Here is a 15,752-nt window from a genome sequence, read left to right on the forward strand (position 1 = left end):
CCAGCAAAGTGTTTTTGCTGAACAACCAGCAAATTGGTCCAGTGTCTATTTGACAGCACATAACTGTTAAATCAGCAATGTTTACTGTTTTTCCAGCAACACAGAAAATGAATCATTTTGCTAGAAGGATAGCAATTTTAGATTGTTTAAACATATGTTTTAATAGCTCAAAAAACACATTTTATTACATATGCACCGATTACTTACAAGTTGACTACAATTTTGAGTTAAAGGAGTAAATAAGCTCCCTGGGTGAGTTTTCAGGTGAAAGGACTATAAAGATGAAAAATGAGCTTTTCAAGTACGTCGACAAAGTATAGAATACTTACGCCAAGATTCCAGCAAAATATACGTCATCCTAATGATAATTTGCCAACCGAACGCTTCTAGACTGCACAATATTCAAAACCGCGAACCAGTAATTTGCCAACCAACCTGCGAAGACAGGTCTGAATTTGACATTTGATACAATTTACTGGAACATCCAACAAAACATTTCAGATTACTGATTTTCCAGTAAAACATGATTTTGCTGGACATCATCCAGAAATTCGTTTTGCTGGAACTTAATTTCAAAATTTGGTGTGTATGTTCAAAGTTGTCTAGAAAGGACTGCCCAGTGGTGAATCCCTGGATCAGATCAAAGATGAATTGACAAAAATTACTTGGAGTTGAGCCAGTTCAAGTAATCAAATCGAAAATGAAATCCCGTCCTGGCGATTCGCGCAACGTCAAATGATTTATATTTAGTTTACTTCAAGTCAACTGAACTAAATAACCTTAAGGTCTTCGCAAAAGCTAGCCTTATGATCTATGGAGGAAGTTTCCAAAACCTCACCCAGTGCCGTTGTCACAAATGACATCAATATGCCTAACCGATTCGGTTCTAACTAATTTCCAATCCGACAAGCAGGTTTACTCAGATCGGGCTTTTCCGCTGCCATTGCCGTTCCGCTTGCGCTGTCATTGCGCTAGGGCTTTCAGGGTTGGTGCCACTGGACGAAAAATTGCTACATGCCAGCTAAATGCATGAATTGTGGTGATTCCTCTCACGCAAAGGGCGTCTATAATGCGACATAGAGTCCAAAGAGTGACAAAGATTCCCTTCCCTTTCACTTGGCAACAGAGAACTTCTGCATCAACAGCAAATGACTTATAGCGAGAAAGCAAATCAGCGGCTGTAGTAAACCATTATAAATTCAGTGATTTTGTCGAATCATCTTAACAACAAATACAACAAATCCTCATTACTGATCATTACCATACGTATCCCATGACAATTAGTTAGACTTGGCTTCACTCTCGGGGCGTAACTCATTATACACCGACTCTAGTCGCATAGTGAAAGAATTTTGGTCTTTGCTGCCCACCATCCGGAAGGACTATTCTCACATGAACAACTGTGCCAAAGACACCAACATCCTAGATTGTCATGATCTAAAGATATGAAGGGTGAGGAAAAGTATCCGCCTTCGATGTTTTTTAATCAAATGCCAGGCCCAACAAGCCGCCCTGAAAAAATATAAATTTGAAAATACGCAAGAAATAAATACGGAACAATCGGCACAGACCTACGCGACGACATAAGGACGACGACTGGAAACTCGGAACATGGAACTGCAAATCGCTCGGCTTCCCGAGCTGCGATAGGTTAATCTATGACGAACTTCAACCACGCAACTTCGAAGCCGCAGCACTGCAGGAACTTTGCTGGACGGGACAAAAGGTATGGAAAAGTGGGCATCGAGTGGCTAGTTTCTACCAGAGCTGTGGCACCACCAACGAGCTGGGAACTTGCTTTGTAGAGCTGGGTAAGATGCGCCAACACGTGATTGGTTGGCAGCCGATCAACTCGAGGAAGTGCAACTACAGCATCATCAACGTGCACTGCCCACACGAAGGGAGACCCGACGACGAGAAAGAAGCGTTCTATGCGCAGCTGGAGCAGGTGTATGACGGCTATTCGCAACGGGACGTCAAAATCGTCATGGGCGACATGAACGCACAGATAGGACGGGAGGCCATGTATAGACCGGCAATCAGGCCAAACAGCCTGCATGCCGTATCGAACGACAACGGCCAACGATGCGTGAACTTTGCAGCCTCCCGGGGTATGGTAGTTCGAAGTACCTTTTTCCCCCGCAAGGATATCCACAAAGCCACCTGGAGATCACCTGACCAACACACAGAAAACCAAATCGATCACGTTCTAATCGACGGGAAATTCTTCTCCGACATTATCAACGTCCGCACGTACCGCAGTGCGAACATAGACTCGGACCACTACCTAGTTGCAGTATGCATGCGCTCAAAACTCTCGACGGTGCATAACACACGTCGAAGTCGAACACCACGACCCAACATTGAGCAACTACGGGACACCGGAGTTGCCCAGGACTACGCGCAGCAGATGAAAGTTGCACTACCCATGGAAGAGCAGCTTGGCGCAGCTTCTCTTGAAGATGGCTGGAGGGACATCCGTTCAGCCATAGGTAGTACTGCTGCAGCGGCACTAGGTACTGCAATCCCGGACCGAAGAAATGACTGGTTTGACGGCGAATGCAAACTGTTAGTAGAGGAGAAGAATGCAGCACGGGCGAGAATGCTGCAACACCGCACGAGATTGAATGTGGAGCGATACAGACAAGCGCGGAACAGACAAAACTCGGTTTTCCGAAGGAAGAAGCGTCAGCAGGAAGACCGAGATTGCGAGGCGATGGAAAATCTGTACCGCGTAAACGACACACGGAAGTTCTACGAGAAGCTAAATAGTTCGCGCAAAGGCTACGTGCCGCAAGCCGATATGTGCAAGGACTTGGACGGTAACCTTCTCACGAACGAGTGTGAGGTGATTGAGAGGTGGAAGCAGTACTATGACGAACACCTCAACGGTGAAGCAGCAGAAAACGAAGGTGGCACGGCAACAGACTTTGGAGCACGCGCAGAAGACGACAGGCTACCGGCCCCTGATCTTCAAGAAGTTGAGGAGGAGATCGGTCGGCTGAAGAACAACAAAGCAACTGGTGTAGATCAACTACCAAGTGAGCTATTGAAATACGGTGGTGAAGCACTGGCTAGAACGCTGCACTGGGTAATTGCCAAGATTTGGGAGGAGGAGATATTACCGGATGAGTGGATGGAAGGTGTCGTATGCCCAATCTACAAAAAGGGCGACAAGTTGGATTGCTGCAACTACCGCGCGATCACACTGCTGAGCGCCGCCTACAAGGTACTCTCCCAAATTCTATGCCGCCGTCTGTCACCATATGCAAGAGAGTTCGTGGGGCAATACCAGGCGGGATTCATGGGTGCCCGCGCTACCACGGACCAAATTTTTGCGATTCGGCAGGTTCTGCAGAAATGCCGCGTATACAACGTGCCCACACATCATTTGTTCATCGATTTCAAATCCGCATACGACACAATCGATCGAGATCAGCTATGGCAGATTATGCACGAGTACGGATTTCCGGATAAACTGACGCGATTGGTCAAGGCGACGATGGATCGAGTGATGTGCGTTGTTCGAGTATCGGGGACACTCTCGAGTCCCTTTGCATCTCAAAGGGGATTACGGCAAGGTGATGGACATTCGTGTCTGCTATTCAACATTGCGTTAAAAGGTGTGATCAGAAGAGCAGGGATAGACACGAGTGGCACGATCTTCAGGAAGTCCATCCAGCTTCTTGGCTTCGCCGATGACATCGACATCATGGCACGGAACTTTGAGAAGATGGCGGAAACGTGCATCAGACTGAAGGCTGAAGCTAAGCGGATTGGACTTGCCATCAACGCATCGAAGACGAAATACATGTGAGGAAGAGGTTCCCCGAGTTCACTGGTGACCGCCGAAAATGATACCAGCAGAGATTTTCAAAGACGTTTTATGGCAGGGAATCGTGCCTAATTTGGACGAAAATTCGCCCCCGCACGAAGTTGACTATATACAAGACGCTCGATCTACTATCTGAACTATGCTCGTGGAGGATCAAAGCGGCCTTGGTGTTTTCGAACGGATGGTGTTGCGTATCATCTAAGGTGGAATGCAGATGGATGACGGAACGTGGAGGAGGCGAATGAACCACGAATTGCACTAGCTGCTGGGAGAACCATCCATCGTCCAAGTTGCAAAAATTGGGCGACTACGGTGAGCTGGGCAGGTCGTAAAAATGAAGCACGACGACCCGGTGAAAATGGTTTTCGAAACCGACCCAACAGGAACAAGAATCGACCAAGTAGAACGCGACCTGCGGACCATCGCAGACTACGAGATTGGCGAAGTGTGGCCATGGATCGAGTAGAGTGGAGACGACTTCTTCGGACAGCAGAGGACAACAAGGCCTTAGTCTGATTGGTAAGGTAAGTATGTAATCAAATGCATGTTGGTTGCATTTTTTGATGCTAGGTGAAAAATCGCTGATTGGGACTCTCATGAAGTGAAATAAACAGGTTTAATATGTCAAACACATTCTTTTCAACCTCTTCTTGTATCTTACCTATTCAAAATATGATCATAACATCTAATTATTTCATAATTAAAAAAAACATTGTTTTAGCTGAAATGAGTATTTGCAACCTTGCTTATGGGAGCACGAAAATAATTGATTGAAAAATTTTAGTTTTAAGAGTCTATTGGAGCTTTGAAGCATTCCTCGTAAGGTTTATAGAATGTATTATACATTACTTGACTTTTCAGACGCAAATGTGCCCTTGTTGATCGATGATCGTGTCTCCAAGAAAACAAAAGAATCAAGCATATTGTTAGCATAATGTATTTTCCAACAGGTAATCTATTTTGCTCGTTCAACCCAACTTTAATTGAATGTAAATTTCAAACTCAAGCATAATATTTAATTTTTTGGCTATTTTTCTAATCCTTCAAAATGTTGCCTACCCGTCTATCCTTGTCTTTGCGTCTATGCGGCAGCATTAGAAATCTCCACCAAAATCGTGCAGAACCTCCTCCACCGAAAACGCGAGAATACTCCGTCGAAGCTCACTGGAACCTCCTTTGGTAGTACCGAAATCTCTCAGAATCCTCTTCACCGTGAACATATGAAAACTCCTTCAAAACTCCCCTCGAAAATTCAGATGCTGTTTCCAGAGGCTTTCGACGAAGTTTCCACGCATTATCGGTGAAAGAGGATGGAAGTTCCAGGGAACATCGACGGCGTTTTCTCTCTCACGTTATCGATGGACGAGATTCCGCGTGATTTTGGTAATTTTGGAAGCTGCCAGCGGGAGTTTCTGGAAGTTCAAATGAATTTTTCCTGCCTTCTAGGTGGAGGAGGTTCTGCATGATTTCGAAGACTGCCAACGAAGGTTCTAGGAACTTTGTCTTGTCCTGATAAAGGGTTCATCCACCAGGATTACGTTTGACACGGTTTGACTACATGCATTACATTGAGGCTACATTGAGTCTGTTGATGTTGACAAATAAATAAATTACAACTACAAAAAGTATGACATTAAAAGATGCGAAATTTCGATGGCGTTTTCTTACCATCTTGGTAGATGAGGTCCCATTCGGTTTCGGTGGAGATTTATGATGCTTCCAGTGAAGGTTCAAGGAAATTTTAACGGAGTTTTCACGCGTTCTCAGTGGAGGAGGTTCTGCACAATTTTGGTGGAGGTTTCTGATTCTGCCAGCGGATGTTCCAGATTCGTCGGAGTTTTCTCGCATTTTCGGTGGTGATTTTCGGTGCTGCTAACGGAAGTTTCAGGAAATCTGTACGGTATTTTCTCGGGTTTATTAAGTGGAGGAGCTTCCGCATGATTCTGGCGGAGATTTCGGATGCTGCCAACGGAGGTTCTACGGAATTTCGACGGAGTTGTCCCGCGTTCTCGGCGGAGCAGGTTTTTCGTAATTTTGATGTTTGCAGTGGACAGCTTCTACACGATTTCGTTGGAGATTTTCTTTGCTGCCGGAGAAGGTTGCTGGGAGATTTCCGTGAATTCTCTACTCCGAGTTTTACTTTACTGTTGTGTTTGTTTATCTTCGCCTCGATCCATGTATGTATGTATAATTGTCACCGGAAAAGCGCATGCTTTGTTTTGATTTTCACATCCCACTGAATAGTTGATGCAAACGATGGAAATTAAATGCATTTGATTTAAATTAAATGCATATTCAATGGGAATTCTAAAAGTGAGACTCCCCTAAATAGATTCCACAGATAAGCGGAGGCACAAATAGTTGTTTTGGCAACCATGAAAAATAAATGATCTTACTGGCATCCGTGCAAAAAGTTCATGCCATCATAAAGCTCTTCGTTGTGCAATTTTGTTTTGTTTCGTGCGTAAAAGTTCAAAATGAAGTGCAAAGAAAATCTTTGAAACAATGTATCGAGGAATGGTTTGCTCTATTTTTCCTTCTTCCGTTGTCCGCGAAATAAATCGGAATGTGGAGTGTGGAAAGCGTTTTGTGCTCATAATATTACAATACTTCTCCCTCAAACAACACCATGATGACGTCATGTTGGTTTGGCTACACTAACTGACAGTTCGTTTGGCTACATTATATTGTCTGTTCGATTGAAAATCAAAAACCGGGCACTGTTCAGAACTCAACTATCTCACTCGCGACAAACACGCAAAAAAAACATACCAATAGTGTGTAAAAGGCAAAAAAAAACGTAACTGTTCCAACCGCTTAAATAATCATTGAACCTGTTTTTGCTATGGTAAACAAGTTTCCCTGATTTTATTTACTTAGCTATTTGATAAAATTCAAGTTCTGCATAAAAATTCTCATTTCCCAAGTCATTTCTAATATAGTTCAATAATATGGTGAGTAATAGGGTAATAGGTTATTTTTGATTTCAAAATGAGTAAAAACAACTTTGCGTGCATTTGTTGTTATTTTCGTTTCTCACAATCATTCATCGTTATGGTGGATCGTTATAGTACGTTCAGACTACAGAGTTATAACATGTTATAGCGCTATCTTGATGGTGGTTTCTGTGTTGCAATTATTTGACAACCGTTATAACATGTTATAACTCTCCAGTCTGAACAAGGCATTATACTAGAAATATCTACGTGTAATGTGAAAAAACTCCAATAATGGATTCGGAAATGGAGGAGTGAGCGTTTTTATTTAGATTTAGTTTTGATTGTTAAATCAAGATTTGGATTTTTCAGTTCCTATGAGAGCGAAGAACATTTGGACGAGGAAGAAGAGAACGACCCAGATTCGCTGATGATGACTGAAGAGAATACGGGTATCTACAACCTTGAGCTTCCTTACGACCAGCTGGGATTGTGGCCGATGAATGACGATGTCGAGGAGGGCGATGATTCCAACGGTGAAGCAGAGGAAAAATCTGGTGAAAAATATGTTTTTTCATTCACTGGAATATTCTGCCGTCGACTGTATCGCAGCCAGCAACGCCCAAAAGAAACAAACAGAGCTTTTGTGAATGGTAATTCAGTGAACGAAATTCTGGAATCAATTTGGGTTCAAGCCAAAAACTTAATGGATCGACAAGTCACGTTCGAGAATGACGTTCCCAGTTGGGTGGAGAAAACTGAACCAACCATCGAAGACATGCATGAGTTTGTAACTCTGCAAGTCGATGTAAAGAGAAAACTGTATGCAGTTAGTGTTCTGACACCACGGCTGCTGACGAACTGGCGAGACAAATGTGTCAAAATATTTGTCTATGCCTATTCATCAAGGGTGGAAACAGCCGGGCAGTACCAGCAGGTAACAAAAAAATTATTGGCGCCGCAAAATCCTGACCGAGCGGGTGCCCATTCAACAAGGGATGATGCTGCGTTGGTTGATGAGCTACGCCGAAGTCATTGCCACCTCGAGGGCCATCAGAGCTCATGGCTACTATGGGCCAATACAATAAATTCCTCGCCAGCTCATAAGCAGGAGGATTTGAAGAAAGCGGAATCCCCGCCTTTCGAGCTTTCGAAGTATTTTCGATGGGCTGCTGTGTCTGAAGCAGCTCGTTTACAATCACTTCACCGAGGAATGGTTGTAGCTCGGACATCGAATAGTGCCTGGTGTCGTGAACTAGATGATGTGAAGACCGAAGTTTCTCTCGGAATTTCAATTCTCCAAGGAGTAATGCAAAAACTGGAGGCCATGAATTTTTGGGGTCATACTGAGTCAGAGCTTTTCAGTGCGATGGAATCTGCCACCCAACCGGAAGAATCAAGCTTGAGTCACCCCTTGGCAGAGAAAGTCATAGATTGCACTGATATCGATCATGCGTAGTAGTAATACGTAGAGAAAGGCATTTTTGTTAAGTCGTTTTTGTAGTTCGTTTTTGTTGTATGAATTAAAATGATATCGTTATCTTTGTTTTCAATTCGTTTTTTCGACTTTAAGAAAAATGGAACAATAAACGTTTTAATCAAGCTGATTTACAGTTTTAATGGTTTTCTTCGAAAGGTTAGCTGGGAAATACATTAAAATCCATATATTTTGGGTCCTGAGCTAAGCCCTTTTCCGGAAGAAATACACCCCCAGACATGTACCCACAATTTTCGAAAATATTGCGGCACGGATACACTTTGAAATTACACAAACTTCCCCAAGTATTGACGCATTTTGTTGGTGGTATCTCCGAAGGTGCTTCTTAATTATCCCGATAATGATTTCAATTGGATTAAAAAAAGGACAATACGCAGGTAGGAATATGGGGATGATACCAACAGATCTCAGGTAACGGATAATTTGTGGATCGCAGTGGATGCGTGCACCATCTAGAATCCAGATTGAGTGAACTTCTGGATAGTTTTGAACGAGATTATTGTTCAACGCAAACCTACGGCAGCAGTCAAAAATTTAAGCCTATTAAAAGTTCCTTCCGTCCAAAAACTATCCAGCATTCCACCCAATCCAAGAAAACATAGAAGTGAAACGCTAGGCTTTCTAGAAAATTCTCCTCGGTAGATCAGTTTTTGTCCGATTACCCCATAACCCTTCCTGCTTAAAATGTCCTTGTTAGCGAATGACACTTCGTCCAGAAACACTAAATTATACAAATCCCACCGAATTGCGAGCAATTCCTGAACGAATCTAATTATCTCATCGTCTAGTATCTGCATTGCCCGCCTTTCAATAGTTTTCCAGCTAAGTCCGGCTTCATGTAGGATGGTACAAATCGACGAAACGCTCATCGAAATTTGAAAACAGTGTTGAAATCTCTGTTTGGCTTCATCGAGAAACAGGATTGGTTCGATCCGGTAGAGATTCACCAGCCATTCTCTCTTTTCGAAACAGAATTTTTTGTAAAGCCGTTCACGTTGTTTCCTTCTGAACACTCCATCACGTTCGTATCGTCCAAACCAATCGTAGATGGTAGAAATTGCCTTCTCGTAAATCGTAGCTAAATTCCTCTTCGAAATGCCAAGGAAATAATGGCCATAAAGAGCATGATACACTGTATTACAACTGGCATGCTGGCGCCGAACGTTGTGTGTAATAGGATTGGCCATTTTAAACCGACCTTGAACGTAAAATCTTCTGGTTCTATAGCAATTTCCTCTATATTTTCAAATAGCAAACTCGTTTTGTGTGATGAACTGGGAACAAACAAAAATATATTTACAAATGAAAGCAGATTATAAATAAATAATATCATGACCGAACTGTCATTGGTACAAATCTCGTGATGACAGTTAATTCGGGTGTGAGTCTCACGTTGCGTGTCTCACACGCGCGTTCCGATTTAGTGGGCGCGCGACAATACTTTTCCTTCGCTTATCTATGGAATCTATAGTATCTATAACTAGCACCCGTACGCCTACACTCAAAATAATCCTCACATCAATGCTACGTGAAAACACACATAGATTTTTTCCATCGCATTTTTCACGTAAGAGTAAGACTTACGTGATTCTCATATGGAGGCACTCAAATCAGTGAGCTTCATCTTCACTGGATTATCACGTAGAAGTTACGTGATTCTTCCGATAAAATGCATAGTGATTCCTACTGATTATTTAATTCCGATTTGATTTAAATAAAATGTATTCTTTATTTCTTAATAGACATACATAAATAGACAAAAAAACACATTGGCATTAAACATATAATGAAATAAAATTCGACAGAGACAAGAACACAAACAAAAATGCATCGGCTTATAACTTCCACTTAACTTGAAGCTCGATTTGAAGTTCATACATGATGGTCCTTGTCGTTATACTAAAAAAGGAACAAACCAAATTAATCTCCTTGTAAAATTTTAATTAATTATGCTTACAACTCGAAATTGTCTCAGTAAAGACCAAACCAATCTGGATTTCAATGGCATGTAAACATGCAGTGAATCACTCATTTATTTTTTCAGATGTGAAAATCACTTAGGGTTTACGTGAACCGAACGTAGAATCTGTGTATGTGTAATTCACGTAAACGTCATTAAAAAATCTGACGATTTCGAAAGGAGTTTCGGTTCACATATAAGTGGTATCATGTAGAGTTTACTTGGGCCACGTAAAATTGACAGCAAAGGAAAAAGAGATACCCTACGTGATTTTTCACGTAACAACAACGTGTCGATTATTTTGAGTGTAACAGTGTGCATGTGAGTGTGCATAAAAGGGGTTTCGTAAATTTTCGTAAAATTTGAATCATCCATTTCTGACATATTACGATTAAAGCCCTCTAGTTAAAGTATGGACGACTGTCCACCACAAAACTGGAAAAAGCTGTTCCAATTGAGCAAAGTGGTGCATTTTGACGGTTCGATTGGAACAACTTTTGACAGACTGGACGTAAACATTCATAAATGAAAATCATGCATAAAATAATTAATTTACGTTACGTGTAGGTATGTGAAACGCTGATAGTATTTATTTTAATTTAAAGTAAATAAAGTAAACAAATGTACATCCATATAAACAAAACCTGGGTGATCGGCGACTGTAAAAAGATACATTTTTTATTTAGTTTGAAATCGATTTTATATCACACACGAAGATTTAAACAAATGGCTACACTGCATGCCTCGCAGCATGCTGCATTAGACTGATGCAAAATTTGACATTTTCGCTCCACAGTGCTCAAACGGTTTCAAATCAGGTCCTGATTAGCCTCCCAAAATTTAAACTCATTTGGTAAGAAACTGACTTGGCACAAACTATTCGAAGTTTATATGGAAATTACTATGGGAAAACCAAACTTTGTGTTCATTGTCTTCTATCCATTGTCCATATTGCTTTTTCGAAAAAATTTATAACTATTCTTACGGGATACTTTAAAAGCTACAACTTTGCGCAATATTGTTTTTCAGCCAAATCTCAAATGAAATAGTTATTAATTGTTTAAGAGATTGATAATCTTATGGCAAGATTAAGCAACTGTATTGTGGGCAACACTGTATTCTGCAGTGTGACATAGTAGCCATGATTTTTTGTCCTCTATTCTACGCTCCATAAACACCAATGTTGCCTGCTGAACAGTTGAATGAGCATTATCATAAGACATTAGTGACTTGAATCATTAATAACTTTTTTTCCTTACATTTGATCGAAAAATGGTCTTCAACAAAGTTGTAACTGAAAAAATTTAAACAAGCTCATCTATCATTTTCTAAAGTAGAGTGAACTGGTGAATTTTGAGATAGATATGAACCGAAATGATGGTTTCTCTATAGTAATTCCCATATAAACTTCAAATGGCTTGTGCCAAGTCAGTTTCTCACTAAATGAGTTCAAATTTTGGGAGGCTAATCAGGACCCAATTGGGAACCGTTTAAGCACTGTGGAACGAAAATTTCAAATTTTGCATCAGTCTATTGCTGCATGCACGAAGGTGCTTTGTGAGTCAGTCGATCTTAATGAACCACGTCGTCCCTCCTCTTGGGTAGGGGAAGAATATTGACAAAGTGAAATGAAAATCAGTTTTTCAACAATAAATACTCGTCATCAATATTACCTCAACAATTATTTTGCCATTATGTCAATATATTGACCCGTGTAACGAGTGCTATAGCGGGTTGTCAATATTTATGTATTGATAATATTGTAAGGAAAATTGACAATACGATGTTTGTCAATATATTGACATGTGTAATGGGTGCTTTTGACAGCGCAATCAAAACAAATCTGATTTCAATTTTGGTTGAGTTGATTTCGTGCATAATTTAAATTTAATCATTATTCAGAAGTGTCCTAATTTCCTAATCCTAAAGCGAACCTCACACGTATTAATATATTGACGTGAAGGGGAATTATTGACATTATTATTGATGATGTGAATACAGAAATATTGTCAATACCGATGTATTGACGTCAATATTGAATGTATTGACAATACGATTATTGTCAATGAAAGCAATCGTGTAGGGTCCACTTAAGCTGATTCATTCGTGCTTCCCAAATCGGTCGCAACTCTCGAGCGTTGTAGTCTTCACGGCCAATAAGGTCGACCCCAATTTGAGTTCAGTTTACTCATAAATCAAAGTGCAGGAACTCAGCGTTTCCTCATGTTTTCCTGTGGAACAGAGTCTACCGGGAAGTAAGGAAAATTTGCGAAAGTTTTACTCAGCCAACAAGTAGCACCAATAGACTAAGTGAATCGAATCTTGACTCAGGTTCCGATCTTGTTTCTGCATACCTGCAAGGAATAAGTAATTCAATCTGACATCGAGTCAGAATATTGCAGTTTCTCTTTCACATCCCAAAATAAAAATTTAAACACAATCACAAATGTCATTTTATCTTCAGAGTTACCAAACTCGTACCTTGATAGGCACACTTCGGGCTACTTCGGCACGTTCGGCATAGCGCTTGGCACACCTTTCGACACAGCTAAATCCACAGTTAAGGTGTGCAGAGTTGAATACCCCTTGAGCTGTTGTATGTCCTAGTAATGGGATTTTGTACCCGTAACCAGGACATCTTGAGTGCCAATCTGCGCTTGAAAACATGTTGATGTTTTCAATTTGGTACTATTTGAGGTGTAATGTGAATTGCAAACTACTCTCGATATTTGTTTCCTCTGTAGGAGCTGATAAACCTTGGTTTTGATTCGCTTTGTTACCATATCAATTCTGACACTCGTTTTCTATGAACATCCTGAAAGCATCGCAGGTAAAATCGAATCACACTTGTTTCACCTTGAATCACTCGAGGACAAAGAAATACAATTAGTTCCAAAAGTCCCCAGTTTTTGAGAAATTTAGGGTGATTATGATCAGGATTCCAAAGGTAAAGGGGGTCAAAAACAACAGTCATGTAGATGAAAACACGGTGGAATAGGATTGACAAAATGGTGGACGACCAATCTCGATGACTTTTGTTTGTATTTTTTCCTTGCTTTATACATAAAATACAACTTAAAAGTGAAAACAACAAAATTTTAATCCTATCCCGAAATGCACGCAATCCATTTCTGAATCGCTTTTTCTTCAAATCCCTTCAAAATAACCAAAAAAATAACAGTTATCATGCTCACAGCATACATTTGAAAATCGGGAAAAGCCCGTTCTCCAGTTCCAAATATCAACGCCGGATCCATACCAGCAAAATTATCCAACACGAAACTCATCCCGTCGGCTCCCAAGCCAACCCAATCCTAGATAACAAACTAACGTAATACCGTCGGCTCCATCGCTTGCCTCAACCCAACGAGCTCGGGCTGGAGGAGGAAGAAACTAACCTCTCTAAAAGCCTCCATCCACTCCTCATTCCACAGCGCGAGAGACCCGACGGAAAACTTCTGCTGCCCTAACCTGCTCGTTGGTTGGTGCCTTTACCTATCATGATCGCAGGTCCCAGGTCGTAAAACGTCATAAATCAAGCGCGTAATGCTATTGAAGTAACGACGGCAAGGGTTAATTGAAAACTTTTCCCCGTGGCACGCATTTCGGGCTCAATTTTCGCCCGAAAACTGTGTTATGACTTGGAACTATTGTTTGCTTGATTTTCCTCGCTCCCCGAGTAGCATTTTCGTCGTATCGGTGATATTGGTCCTATCCGCATGTACAAACACAAACGTAAACGAAAAGTGACAGTCACTAGTAGGCGGGGGGGAGGGTTAGCGGCGCAGCGCGGCAACCAAAAACTTCGTTCGCCCAAATCGGAAAACAAAGCTCGACCGAAGGAAAAGGAAGAAAAAAAAAACAAAAACAAAGTAGACGACGACGACGACGACGGGAGACGGAAAATTTTCCAGCCTGGAAAAAGTTTTTGTTTTGCTTTTGCCCTCCGCCAATCCGCCGCCCACCGCCCGACAGGAGTGCACACAGCATAGTGCAGCAGTAGTTTTCGTTCGGGTTCAAAGGTGAGAGTGCGAAAGAGAGCGGCGACGACGACGACGCTTATTTACTGTCGGGGGGGAAATCTTCGACTTGGTCGGAACGTGAGTGTTGTGCTTTTCTTTTTGTTTTTGTTGCGTTTCCGTGGAGGGAGGGGTGGTGGAGGGGGAGAGTGGGAGGTGAAGGGGAATGTTTTCCCACACCCCCGACGAAGACGGTGGAAATTGGTGAGAGAAAGAAGCGTGAGTTCCGTCCGGAGAAGTGGCGAGAGAGTCGAGAGCGTGTTTTTTTTTGCGAATGGTTAAAAGGAGGGGAAGTGAGTGACGACCGCCTGGGTTGGTGTTGGTGAGTGGTTATGTACGGCGGTGTGGTTATCGCGGCGGTGGAGCGCGTGCGAAGCATCCGTGAGAGAATGCGTTCTCCGTGTGTGCGGCTCGCGGCTATGTACTGGCTCGGGTGAGGTGAGAGGGAGAGTGAGCGTGAGAGTGTGCGAGCGTGCACGTTTTGATGAGCGAGGTAGGGAGATAGAGAGCGAGCGAGCGCGTTGGAGAGTGTTGAAGATGTGTGTGCATCGCGTAGTCACGTTCGTTGCTGGATCCCCGCGCACGTGCGCATTCTCCCAGGACACCAACCCTCCAGCCGGATCTACGGTAGCTCCTCGTGCATACTCCTCGCAATATGTGCACCGAGTGCGAGGCAGCAGTGGCAGCGTTGCACACACAGAGAATTGGCGGAATAGGCAGCGAGGGAACCTCGGATGGATGGATGGATGGATGCATGGACGGACGGACGAGGGGCCCTCGTTATGTACAGTGGGCCTCTAGTAGGTTCAAACCCGTGGTGGTGGTTCTATGTGGTTGTACGACGAAGACGACGGTCGGCGGAGAGTCTCTATGTGCGCGCCTATGTGTGTTGGCCGCAGCCCGAGTGCGATTTTTCCCTAGCACAGAAACGCAGCGCTGCGTTCTGTGTTCAAACGTCAGTTCAATACAAGTCGCTGTTCGGCCGCATCGTAAGTGCAGCAATACACCGCTGCCGCTGCCGTTTGCCATAGAGATTCGAGAGCGGAGCGGATTAATTAGAAGTGTTTTTTTTTGTGTGTTCCCCGTGAACCTTCTTGTGCCTCCTAGTACGACGATTCTTTCTCCGTCGCCTCCCTCTGGTGGATTGTTTTTTTTTTTTTTCGGGAGGCCGAAGGCTTCTTCGTCCTGGACTTTGTGTGTGATCCGGAGATGTGATGAGATGACGACGACGACGGCGGCGGTGGTGGCGATGAGGACAACGAAGACGACGACGGTGGAGGAGGACTAGGAGGAGGCGTAGCGGCTCTACGACGATCTCTCATCACACACACGTCACACACAACACACAACGGAGGAGTTCTGGGTTGGCGTTAGACCAACCGACCACCGACCAGTTCAGATCAGATCAGGCGGACTCTAGGACGTGTGTGGTACATGGCTCCGGAGCCTCCACGCGAACCGAACTACCCGAAGGCCGAAGAAGTGTGTGTCCAACTATTTAGTA

The 15,752-nt window shown here is 42.9% G+C and overlaps 2 protein-coding genes and 1 pseudogene across 11 annotated transcripts in view; 2 read left to right on the top strand and 1 right to left on the bottom strand.

Moving 5' to 3' along the window:
* The first annotated feature begins 7,053 nt into the window (after nt 1–7,053).
* On the top strand, nt 7,054–8,230 carry LOC135707530 (uncharacterized). Its single transcript, XM_065229374.1, has 2 exons — nt 7,054–7,085; nt 7,144–8,230. Exons 1-2 carry the CDS (start codon nt 7,066–7,068, stop codon nt 8,228–8,230), a joined length of 1,107 nt encoding a protein of 368 aa, XP_065085446.1. The 5' UTR covers nt 7,054–7,065.
* A 1-nt stretch (nt 8,231) lies between these two features.
* On the bottom strand, nt 8,232–9,456 carry LOC135707531 (uncharacterized; annotated as a pseudogene).
* Nucleotides 9,457–15,158: 5,702 nt separating this feature from the next.
* The window catches only part of mamo (maternal gene required for meiosis), a 530,597-nt gene continuing 530,003 nt past the window's right edge, over nt 15,159–15,752 (top strand). For 7 of the 10 annotated variants that reach the window (XM_065229293.1, XM_065229294.1, XM_065229301.1 and 4 more), the window contains exon 1: nt 15,159–15,237. The gene's annotated coding sequence lies outside the window, so the exon portion shown is untranslated. The other 3 variants (XM_065229297.1, XM_065229299.1, XM_065229295.1) reach the window with 3 other exon arrangements.

This window comes from Ochlerotatus camptorhynchus, unplaced genomic scaffold, assembly GCF_037179485.1.
Source record: "Ochlerotatus camptorhynchus isolate MF236.1 unplaced genomic scaffold, CSIRO-AGI_Acam_v1.1 ptg000313l, whole genome shotgun sequence".
NCBI lineage: Eukaryota > Metazoa > Arthropoda > Insecta > Diptera > Culicidae > Ochlerotatus > Ochlerotatus camptorhynchus.

Bases quoted from the DNA above. Each gene is read 5' to 3' on its own strand.
- LOC135707530 (XM_065229374.1), top strand. From the start codon at position 7,066: ATGGATTCGGAAATGGAGGA. The intron at 7,086-7,143 runs GTGAGCGTTTTT...TGGATTTTTCAG, and splicing joins ATGGATTCGGAAATGGAGGA to TTCCTATGAGAGCGAAGAAC.